The sequence below is a fragment of the Parasteatoda tepidariorum genome, chromosome 3, assembly GCF_043381705.1.
Source record: "Parasteatoda tepidariorum isolate YZ-2023 chromosome 3, CAS_Ptep_4.0, whole genome shotgun sequence".
In the NCBI taxonomy this organism is placed as follows: domain Eukaryota; kingdom Metazoa; phylum Arthropoda; class Arachnida; order Araneae; family Theridiidae; genus Parasteatoda; species Parasteatoda tepidariorum.
The window spans coordinates 46,133,410-46,146,332 of record NC_092206.1 but is presented as its reverse complement, the minus strand read 5'-3'; the positions used below and the strand labels follow the sequence as shown (position 1 = coordinate 46,146,332).

The 12,923-nt window shown below is 29.0% G+C and overlaps 1 protein-coding gene across 4 annotated transcripts in view; it reads left to right on the top strand.

Moving 5' to 3' along the window:
- Positions 1-12,923, top strand: part of LOC107454007 (QRFP-like peptide receptor) — a 127,119-nt gene that overhangs the window by 37,670 nt on the left and 76,526 nt on the right. For 3 of the 4 annotated variants that reach the window (XM_016071048.3, XM_016071046.3, XM_016071047.3), the window contains exon 2: positions 5,863-6,535. The exons of the other annotated variant lie outside the window; for it this stretch is intronic. In XM_016071048.3, coding sequence (XP_015926534.1) covers positions 6,166-6,535 — 370 coding nt within the window. In that variant the 5' untranslated portion in view covers positions 5,863-6,165. The remainder of the gene's footprint in view (positions 1-5,862; positions 6,536-12,923) is intronic. 4 annotated transcript variants of the gene reach the window in all.

The following is a 12,923-nucleotide window of genomic DNA, read 5'->3' as shown; positions in this document are numbered from 1 at the left end:
CAAAAAAACAATAAGAAAAAAATGAATAAAATTAAGAAAAATAATGAGTTTTATTTACTGGGGGCTGAGCATAAGCTGCAAGTATATAAAACTCATAAAATAAGTTTAAAAGTTAGAGAAAACATGAAAAAAATATAATTAAGATATATGAAAATAGAAGAAGAAAAATAGTTAAAAATAATAATGTTAATTTTTTTATTATTATCATTAAAAAAATTAAGAAGACGAAAGCAAAATAATAAAAAGATATAATCTCGCCATCAGCTCACTTGATTATATATTTAAAAAAGAGTGCTTTTTAAATGAAAAACCCAAAAAATTGAAAGGAAAAAGAAGACATTAAGCAAGTCTATGATATTAGAAAGCACTCTTTTACGCGGATATAATCGTATGAGCGAAGGATCAGATTATATATTTTCATTCCTTTGTCTCAGGTGTTCTAATTTTTCTTAATACTGCTAATGATTTTTTTTAAAGTTTATTATTTTTAATTATTTTTCTACTTCTCTTTTCCTTATCTTTATTAAATTTTTTCCATGTTTTCTTTATATCCTTTATTACAATGAAATTCCATCTCTATTGAAATACATTTTGATTTATATTTTTCTCAGAGACTTTCAAATCCTCAGTTCTTTTTACAAAGATTTGAATTTCAACTTTGCTCAAATGTAATTAAATTATCATAAATACACTTTGTTACACTTAAATATTCAATTGGCTTAAAAGATTGATTTAATTTCTTTACTTTAGTTAAATAACTGAAAAATTTATTTTTGAAGAAAAAAATAATAAAAATCACAAGCATTTTAATTTTTAAAACCAATAACATTTAAGAAGGTTCAAAGTTATATAGTACATATGTGGCCAGTGTTTATTGGCAAAAGAACTAGTTAAAACTAATCTAAGCTGAGATTAAAGTATAAACGGTACAAAATATATTATTTTCAAAAAATAACTTTCACTTTTACTAAAAAAACGTGACAAATTGTCGTTGTTTTTCATATACTTTTTAGTAGGATAGAAAACTCTAAATGAATTGTCTTAAGCATAGTTGTTTAAACAAATATAACTACCGAATGAAATGAAATAAATTTAGGGTTAGTCTAATTCATTTGCTCAGATTCAAAAGGCTGTTTATTTGCAAATATGTGACGTACTAAGACAGGTGATGTATGATAAGATGGACATTCATCCAATGTCTGGTACACATTGCAAATGTTCAATGTGTGCACTCTTGATTATCCGACCTACGTCCCAATGGAAGTTCTGACAATTTCAGTCAAAGAAGCAGTGATGTGTATCTTCAGTATTGTTGGCATTCGGGGTACATAGACTTTGGGAATCACTAGTTGGCATTAGGATATAACATAAACGTTTTTCGTTGGCAAGTTAATGTACTTGCGAAATTACTTGTAATGTATTAATGTACTTGTCATATTACAATGTAGTATAATGCACTTGTTATATTACAATGTGGTATAATATACATGTTATATTAATGCACTTGTAAGTTAATGCACTTCGAAAAAACTGTTCCTTAACACCCTCTTAGTTTCAATTATAATGGCTCGAGAGATTGACCTCAAAAATGCCTATTAATTAGTGCAGACGATATTTTAAGTTAAGTCATTTAAAATTCTATTTTTTCAACTTATGCAAAACTATTTATAACATAAAATTCAATTTTTTTCGACATTGTTAAATAAAATAATAAAAGTAAAAAATTATTATTATTAATTGTTTTTTTTATTAAATTATCTTTGAAAAAACGAGTTTCATAATAGTCTGCCAAACATTTATTCAAGTCTCTTAAGATAAGGCAAAATACGTAAAGGCAAAATACGTGAGATAAGGCAAAATACTCAAAAATTTACGTAAAATGGTTCAAATTCTGGACTGCTCTTCTGACCAAACTATTGGGACCAAATTTCCCTGATTGTGGCTAACCCCTCAATTTTGGGGATCAAAAATCTTAATCCGTCAATATAAGGTATGTTTATTCAGAAAAAAGCGGGTTTTGTGTCTGATTTCTTAACTTAATTTCCGATTTCTTTACTAATTAATTAGCATATTCCTCTTGAACCATTAATATTAAGTTTTAGAACATGAAGATCCGATTATAAGATCGAAAGTTATTTGGAGTAAACTGTGCTTCGTTTTTCGCACTGTACCCTCAATGCCGATAACATAGCTGGCACGAATCACCTCTCATGTGACTGACATAGATAAAAACAATTGAGTGATCAATTGAAAGATGGAATTGAGTGATGGCTGGAACTGGAATACCATTAAAATGAGTATCGGATGATCAGAAATGCACACATTGAATATTTGTAAAATGTACTAGACTTTGGGTGAGTGTGTGCTTCCCACCACACATTACCCATCTTTTTGCGTCGTATACTTGCAAATAAGAAGCCCTCTGAAACTGAATGAATCGTTCAGGATATGTATTTCAGAGTATTTCTTTTTAGTTCATAAACTACTTTATTCCAAACAAAAACAATTCCAGTTTCTCCTACGTGTTTCCAATTTTGTTTTATTTAGCGTAAACGAAAAAATAGGGATATTCTTATGAGCAATATACATTCCACTGCATATCATGACTTTTATATTTTATCTTTATTTTTCTATGCATTTATGTTTCCTTTCGTTTACGAGATCGTTTTGGAAAAAAAACATGTTCAGAAAATTGGAAATACATCGTAAATAAATGCCTAACAAATATCTTCACGCACTAGGAGGTATTTTTTATTGCTACTACCGTAATATATTTTACATAGTCTTAGAAGCGGATTCCTAGAGGACAAGTGATATTTTTCAAGAAAATCCTCTTATTATTTTCTTGTTTTCAATAAAAAAATTTAAAATAGAGATGAAATGAATTGAATTTACATCCTTTCACAAATGATGAAAATAATTTATGTATGTTATAACTTTTTATACTAATACTTCAATTATGAAAGCAACCCCAAAAGATTTATCCTAATTTTTAGACGTAAGAAAATTGTTCATTTTTCGAAGACACATTATTTTAAAGGTAGAATATATTTCGAATATATATATTATATTTTTCGACATAATTCCCATTTTCGTCTAGATATTTTTGTTTATTTTTTGACATTTCTCATATGCTTTTGTTAAGTTACTCCGACGTCTTTTTTGGAGAAAGCATAAAGATTCCAAATTGCAGAATATAAAATTAGAGAGTTTTAAAGAGAAGTCAGAAAACTATTTTTTAGGGGTGTTAATACTGAAGCTGAAAATATAACTTCTTTATATATTGTATCCTCTATATATATGATAACATTAATTCATATATACATGTATACCGTTGGATTTTTTAGTATTCCAAGATTTTGAAGTATTCATTTCCAACTTCTAGACCATTAAAATTTAATAGCCATAGCAGTGCTTTTATTTGATTAATATTTATTACGGTTATAAAAACAAAAAAATATTCATATGAAAAAGTATAATTACTGTATTTTTTGTAATTTCTTTTTTCTTCTTTTTACAAATTACTTTATATCTTTATAAAACTTCAAGTAAAAATTCAAAGATTACCGCTCTCTATTATACTTTTTGACAAACAGTTTTTAATAAAAAGATGAAAGAAAAAAGTAGATGAATTCGACGTCAAAAAATTTTACAAGAAAAACTAAACTGTAATTTTCTCGTCTAAAAAATAAAGGTATCTCATTTCTTTTCAACTCTTTTTAAAAGAAGGATTTAAAAGAGAAATGTTTCTTTAAAGAGATTTCAACTGCAGTAAATTCTTCAACCTTTTTCACTGTTAAAGCAGAATTTTTCGTTCTATTTTTGGTTTCAAAAAGTATTAAATAAATTAAAAAAATAAATTTAGGAAGGTCCATTTACGAAATAAAGTTCAAATCTTAACTTTTATTGGTTGGAAAATTTCTCTACAACTAGAATAATACTTTATTTTTATTTGTAAGATAATTATTGATGAAATTAAACGTCAAGAGTTCAAAATGATACAGACAAATATAATTGAAAAAGTGAAAGCACTTAAATCTCAAATAAGATTACTTGAAAATTTACATCTGCATCAATATTTAAAATATTCTATGTTCCTTGCAGGTAACATATGTATTAAACTATATAGCACATGTAAATTAATGCATCATTAATTTACAGCTATATTCAAAATATTTGCATGATAAGGCAAATTCTTACTATTTTTGGTAACAAATATGGCTACATAGAAATCTTACAAAGGAAATTTTGATAATTTTTACTTTTATAATCTCTAGCAATTGAAAAGTTACTACATATGTACAATTTCAAGAAATACTATTAAAATATGCTTATTTAACTAATTTGAAATAATTAAAAATAATTCTTCAAATAATGACAAGGACATTTTCGTATTTTTTTATAAATCTTTGTGTTTAAAAAATTATTCAATATATTTTCTGGAAAGAAATGATCGGTTATTTTTTGCATTTTATCTTCTTTTCCCTAAAAAAAAAGAAAAAAAAAGAGATCCATTGACAAGTTTCTCTTGAGTTATATTTTTAATGCGACGGTAAAATAACAGAAATAGATCAAGACGTGCATTTTGCAGTCGTCGCACATATGCTCATTTGCTCATGTTTGTTTTTTTTACTTTTAAGATTTGACGACCTGATGGTCTTGGCCGCTTTCAAACAAACTAAACAGATCAAACATTCTGAAATTTATTTTTATCCAAAGTTGAGGATATTTTTGAAGAAAGTAAATAAAGTAAGACAAGTTAGTGAGATAAGAATCGTATCGTACCCCACGTGTCGTCCATGTCGTAAAATGAAGCTTTAATTCCAACTACCCAGTAATATAAAGGCCATTGTTTTACAAAATAGGCTAAAGATGCATCAAAGGATCGCAGTTAATGTTTTTTATTATAAGAATCGGATATACTTTGTTGTGAATTATTATTACTCATTATTGGTGTATTGAATTTTCCGTTAATAAGGCAACTTTTATTATTTACTAGCCAAGCGACCCAGCAATTTTGTACTATGACACAAAAACAAAACAGTTTTAAATATTTTATATATTTCTGTATATTTATCAAGTAGTTTTATTACGTTTAGCAAATATTTTTGTAAATAAAACTTTAAAATAAGCTCGTTTGCTCCTCACGAGAACTTTACTATATTTTAAGGTTTAAATTTTTTTGGCATTTAGCATTACACCTCCAGATTTTTTAAAAATTTGTTCACATTTTTAGAATGAAATTTTAATACTGGTATAGTGTCAAAAATTCTTGTACGATAATACTTTTCATTAATCTGATTGTCAATTGATTTTTTTAAGTCAGGAAGGAGCATTGTTTGATTTTCAGGATCATTGTCCGATATTCTTCACAAAGGTGTGTTTTAAACTCAAGATCCATCTATTATCTACACTCATTTCTTTAAGCTTGAGTCATTGCCTAGTTTTTCTTACAGTGATGTATTTTTTTAAATTTTATTATTAGGATTGCGGGTTATTTTCCGGTATACACTTGTTGGGCAATCACTGTCCTCCTATACTGACGCTTTATGATTAGAGACAATAGTCACACATTCACTTGTCTGGTATTAATGCCTTATGTATTTAGAGAATAAGAGCTATTGTCCTCCTAATAATATCCCAATATCGTACGATGTATTTTGTATAGATATTAACGTTAGCTAGAAGGAGAATCATCGGATTTATTGCAGATTTAACCGACTATATATATATATATATATGTATGTAAATGTGTGTGTGTAATGTGAAATGATTTAATTTATTTCTTTAAAACACACTCTTAAATTTAAGATAAAATTTTTGATATGTTGATGCAATTTCTTTGTTGATATCTCTTTTCAGGTATCTCTATCATGCCAAGCAATGTCTAGAACATAATACAGGAATGATCAGTAAACCAAAGAAAATGGTAACACAGATAAACCAAAAATAAAGAACACATCAGAGGAACCAATAAAACAGTTATAGTTCATAAGTATTACAAAAGATTCCAAGAGGCCAGAATGTGATATTTTTAATCATCATTTTTATTGTGCGAGACTTATTATAACTTGCCTGTTTTTCCAGGATATTTAGTTTTTCTGGTCTGGTTAAAAAGAAATAAAGATTATTTATTTCAAGAACAGTTAAGCAGAAATAGAAAACATGTCGCTAAACGACACTTTATGCGAAGAAGATCTTCAATCATTTAAGAATATGCCGCTACCAAGTTATGAGAACCATACATACTTTCGAGAACCATACATCTTCAAGACGTTGATTGTCACGGACTATTTTAAGATTGTAGCTTACGTATTTATTATCTTGGGCGGAATACTTGGAAACATTAGTATCATTCTGACTGTTGCTCTAAATAGATCTATGCGGACAACTATAAACTATTATGTTGCAAACTTGGCTGTTGCAGATGCACTGATATGCATATTTTGCATGGGACCTCATTTTATTAACACTCTTACATATCCAGTATTTGCTCTTGGTGAATTCATGTGCAAGTTCAATCCTTTTACTCAAAGTAAGTTAATTATACATATATATACACATAAATAATACATATGTTTTTTTCTTAAATGTCATTTTGTTGAATTTCTGTTTTATTAATTTTAGTTATTAAAAAGTTATTTTGGTTATTAAAAAAATCCTACTATGAACAGGCTGGTTAATAATTCTCTTTTTTTCAATCAGTAATAATAACTTTTTTCATGGAATATATAACAAAAGTAAGTCTTAAACCAAATATTGAAACTATTCAGAATTTTAAAAATCTAATAGACATTCGAAAATATTTATGCAAGAATTCAAATTAGCCGACCGGCTGTATGGTGATCAGGAAGCTGATCTCAAGTCAGAAAGGTCCATGGGTCGAATTTTTATAAGGCATGGATGTTCTTTTCTTTTCTTCTCTGTACTATATGTCCTTCTTATTGGAGGAATAACGTTGACCCACTTAATATAGCGCTCCTGAGACAGCGGTCAACAGAATCTGCCCTTGTGATACCCGAATCAGGAAAACCAAATTCCGGGTGGGCATTGGGAAAACCAAACAATTCAAACTCGTTCCACAATGGCGGTAAGGAATATTTAAGTAACTTTAATATTTATTTTTATTAACTTATATTTAATTTTATTAACCTATATTTATCATTATTAATCATTATTTATTGTATTGCTATGTAATGATTTTTTTTAACTTCCAATGGCACATTGAAAGACAATTGAATATCAAAAAGATAACAGTAAATCTATAATTAAGAGTGAGCTATCCAGTAGCGCTCCAAGATTCATGTCCGGAGAAGAGAAGGGCATCTTAACAGGTGTGAGAAATCCATCTCTTCCTGGAGATCACATAAGGTGCAAAAAGGATCAAGAACCATGTTGATGCTACTTAGATATTAAATATTTAATAATTATCGAATTAAACTGATTAAACAGAAGTAACTTTAAGTATGGAAAAATATATGAGTCAGTGCATAATGAGCATGTCATCTTGAGAAATACTTTAAATTCCTTCATTATGCAATTAATTTGAAATTACAAGCAGAAATTTAAAACAGCAACCTACTTTCTTCTACGATCATGTCATAAAAGTTGTAGAATAAATCATAAACTATTGAAATATATAGCGCATTTTTATTAAAAAAAATTAGCAACTTCATAATTAAATCACACAAGATTTCCATGCTGTTGTTTTTCTTTACATCGTAGATTTCTGAGTCTAAAATATTTTTCCACGCATCAAATCATAGAATTACTTTTCTTACAGCGTTGAAAATTTATATAAAAATTTATGAGTTAACTTTTGCGAATGAGGCAATAACAGTGACAACAGAAAGGTTTCTGTGTGTTAGCAGACATTGTGCCCCCTGATGAAGTACCGTTTTTGCTAACATGAGTAGGTACTTCATTTGCATCGCACTAGATTTGCAAAATTGGCTATAGGCGACGGTCTGGGAAATATCCCTGAGGATGATCCGAAGACATGCCATTGCGATTTTGATTCTCTGCAGAGGGGATGACTTCCCTGTTTTGGTAGCCCGACCACCTGCGCGCGAAGTCGAGCACTTAATGGTAGAACAGTTTAACGGGGACCGAGACCACGCAGACTTGGTTCCTCCACCGGCTACTCAAAATGGTTATCCACCCGCTTACTGACCGCAGCCAGTGATACTTGACTCCTGTGCTCTACTGGGAACCATCAGTCCACTGCAGGAATTTTACTGGCATACATAACTTTAAAAATTCTTCTTTTTTTGCTTAATTTGTGTTTCGAACTTTCCAAATTGTTTAAATAATACAAATTTGGTTTTAGCTGCTTTTAGAGTTTTTCTATTTTGACTTATTATTATTTTAAATGTTATTTTCAATTATTTTGCCTTTTTCTTAATTTTTTTAAATCATTTTGTGATTGTATGAGGTAACATGTATTCAGATTTTTTACATCCACTAAACATTCTAAAACAAATTTGCTAGTTTTCTAACACTTTTCTACAAATCATTAGCATATATCTTGCAGAGCACTTTCAATAGGGTATTTAAATTTTAATGCATCATAAATGTTGCTTTTACTGATTTGAAGATTTTTGATATAAAGTTTCTCCTATCATTGCCTTCATATATCCGGCAGTCATAATTTCATTCTCTCCTTTTAACCATCTGACTTTAGGCAGTTTATGCATAAACATGGAGCTTCATCATGAATTCAAAAGTATCTCAAATTCATTGACTTAAATGTTTGATGTTTTAGAAGATTTCGGAATAGATAAAAGATGCTAATTACTCATAATAGTAATAGTAATGATATATAAACATGAGTTTAGAGTTTGCTTATTATTTTGGACATTAAAATTCAAAATAATTTTGCATACACTTTCAAGTACTTTAAATTATATAGTTTGCATTTTCGATACCTTACACTACTGATAGAACTTCTCCGTAGTTATGGAAAATAAGTGAATATATGAATACTTAAATTATTCATGAGTCTTATATTTTGTGTCGAAATATTTATGTCGAAATGTTTTTTTTTAATAATTTGTATCACTTTTTAATATTTATAAATAGTAGTGACGGTATTGTTTTGTAATATTTAATTAAGGAATACATTTGATCTAAACTGCAATGGTTAATAGTAATTAGAGTTTCGAAATATTTCTATTAAAAATATAAATTTATAATTAAATAAATTCGAGATGTGCATGTTTGAAAAATGACTGTTTGATTTTTTAAAAAAATTTAACTTTTTTACCAAAATATATTAATTTAAAGATTTATATCTCTATTTAGGTTTACAACAGTTTTCTGACCTAGACTTTCTATCAGATATTTTGTGAATCATTAACAGCGATTAAAAAAGCTTTTTTTATTACCAGAAAACCAGGCATGGTTGCTGTGATGTAATTTTAATTACCGTTTTTATAAATTTTTAGAATATTTTTCACAATTGAAGAAAGAAAGTTATTCACACTAGAGATTTCAGAAACTCAATATTAAAAAAATTCAATATATAAATCTAGTGATTGCTGATAAAACATGTACGAGTTGAAATACCTACAAGTTTCAACAAGCAATCAAATATAAGATGTTAGTTTAACTATTCGACAGACATTATATGATAATAGCTACAAAATTGATTAATATTATGAGATATTGGTGACAAAGTTTGATTGATATTATGAGATATTGACTGATATATTCGACTGTTATTATGAGGCACTTGTTGCACCGTTCGATTGGTAAAGTAAGACATCAGCTGCACTTTTTATTTAATATAATGAAGAGTTAACCTATCCGTTTAACTATTGACTAATAATTGGATAGCTGACTTATCAGACTGATGTAAAAGATGCCTAATTCTACGGATTTCAATTGGAAAGTTTTAAATATGTACAAATTTAACTGCAAGAAGTCCTTAAACTTTATTTAATTTTGCTAATGCTATTTGTTCTCTGAATTAATTGATCAACGTAAAGCATTAAAAACTAATTAAATTACCTAAATATTATCAATGAAAATCGACATTGAATCTTTTGTATATAACCATCGTTGAACAGTCGACCCAATTTTTGTGTTCACGACTACTATTGTTTAACTCCGTAGCCTTGTAATTTTGAACCCAATCCAGAAGACAAGGGAATTCCTGATATCAAGTATTCAAAATAATCTGCCTTCTTGGAGGCCTTCTTTAATGAAACTAACCCGCATTTGCTTAACATGGAGAGGAAGACCATGAGAACCTTCTACGGTTAGTCTGATGGCAGAGGGACTCTGGACTCATGATCCGTTTACAACTGAGGATATTTCTCGTCAGCACTGTGGTTGGTACAAGCCGGATGTAAATTCGTATCGACCAGCCTTCGCTGGGAATCGAACCCGGGTCACCTCACTGGAAGGCAAACGCTGTATCCCCTGAGCCATCAAGGATCATTTTGAATCTTTGAAAAGTACGCCACTGATATCCCACCCTATCCTTTTTGAAAAAAAAGTAAAGTAATGCATTTTAACTCAAATAAATAGTAAGTTCGGCATTGTAAATCTTGTATGCACGTCAAATTTTTATACAACAATTGCTTTGCGTTTCTATAAAACGTGGATTACCTCTAGTCCCTCAACTTTATTTTCATTTATTTCCTCCCCTTTGTTCATTGAATTCTCAAGCAAGCACGTAAAGTTGAAATATTTCTGTAGTATACGGTGAGATAGATTTTTTTTTCCTCGCTAACACTCATGAAAATTCCCCCTCAAATAAAACTTGAGATTCTCTTAGGAAATAAAAGCTCCAGGGTCAGGTTACTCTCTGACCTTAAATCCCAACTATTGCTTCGAGGCTCTAACGGATAAAAGGATTCGAACAATAAGATTCTTATGATCTCGCCAAAGCATCGAATAAATTGCCTTCAAAGAAACGATTCTCACAGAGAAGAAAGAGTTACAACGTTTTCAACCGGAAAATTTATATTAATGAATGGTACTTTTTTGAAGAAAAAAATAAAACTGGGTTTTGTTTTTTGAAAAGAACTATTAGGTATTAAGAAAATGGAAGTGGCATATTAATGGTTTGAAGTTTAAAAACTAATAATTTTTTTCTGCAACGATAAAAAAAAATTCATGCTCTGAAATTTCCGTAACTTTAAAAATTTCGGCTTTATCTCAAGAAAATATTTCAAAAAGTTTTAAAAGTTTCCAATACACAAAAAAACAATTTTTTTTAATATTTTCATGTATTTTTATCACATCTTGTTGTATATTTCAAAATATTTTAGGTTAAACTAAGGCAGTGTTTGGAATTAAAAAAGGTCTAGTTTATCAAAAAAAATCACTTATCAATTCTTAAATCCACGAACATTTATTTTTTGTTTTGCTATTTTTCTGAAAAGGATTAACCTATAGAAATACTTATATAAGAAGTTAAAGTAAATTACTAATATTTTATTAAGACACAGAATTATAAGAATTACTATATTCATATTCATTTTTTTTCAATTTTTGAAAAATAATGTAAAACAAAAATGTAATTAATTAATTTAATTGTTTCTCATAACAAGTCAGACTGCAATTATTGTACACAAAATGGTTTAAATACTTGCAATTTGTTGATAAAATCCTTTTAGAATTCAGATAAAAATTAAAGAAGTCAAAATTTAAGTGTTATATCTAGATTAGATTGCAGTTATCTAATATTCTTTATTTGCGGCTTAAAAATCACTTATTCTAAAGATATTTTATATTTTATTCATATATTTTGTGGGTTTACGACTACTAATGTTTAACTCCGTAGCCTTGTAATTTTAAACTAAATCCAGAAAGTAAGGGAATTCCTAAATCAAGTGTAGGTAGAAATGTACTTTTCTGGAGGACTTTTTGATGGAATTAACTGTCAGTTAAACCTCTCATAGTAAACCTGATGACAAAGAGACTCTGACTTTTGATCCGTCAAACACTGAGGATATTTTTTATATTTCTTTTTATAATTTTACAGTTTTATAACCATCGTTAAACAGCCGACCCAACTTTTTGGATTTACTACGACTAATGTTCATCTCCATTACCTTGTAAATTTGAATCCAATCCAGTCATCAAGGGGACTCCTGGACCAAGTATTGGGAGAAATTTGCCTTCGTGGAGAACTTTTTAATGGGACTGACAACCGCATTTGCCCGACATGGAGAGGAAAACCTCCCATGGTTAGCCAGACGGCAAGGGGACTATAACCCATGATCAGTCTACCACTGATTATATTTCTCGTCAGCACTGTGGTTAGTGCAAGCTGGATGCGGAATTCTCATCGACCAGTCATTTCTGGGATGCGAACCCGGATCTTCTCATTGGAAGGCAAACGCTCTATCTCATGAGCCATCGTGGCTCATTGAGGATATTTGACATCACCACTATGGTCAGTGAAAGCCTTAGCTCAAATCCCAGCCATCCCTGGGATTTGAACCCGGCTCAATAGAAGGCAAACGCTCTATTCCCTAAGCCACTATTGCTTTTCCTAAAGATTTTTAAATCTAAAGGAATAACTAAATAGTTAATCTCAGAAGTATTTTTCAAACCATGAAATTTCCAATTTCACTGTAAAATTTTTTTGCGCAAGTAAAAATGGACTTATTCGTCACTTTCAGAGTCTTTAAAAAAATTTCTGCTACTATTTGTCTCATTGTATTTGATATTCTATATTTTTTGCATGCTTAAAAGTGGTTTGTATATTTGTTAAAATTTGGATCCTCTTAACAAAACGCTGGTTAATTACGGAAGGAAAAAAATCTTTATCAACATTTAAAATTACCATTACGCTAAAATACTTGAAGAATCAGAAATATAATACTGTATTATGTATATATATATATATATATATATAAGTTCAAAATGAAGAATAAAACAAAGAATAAACTTATTGTTTTTCTTAA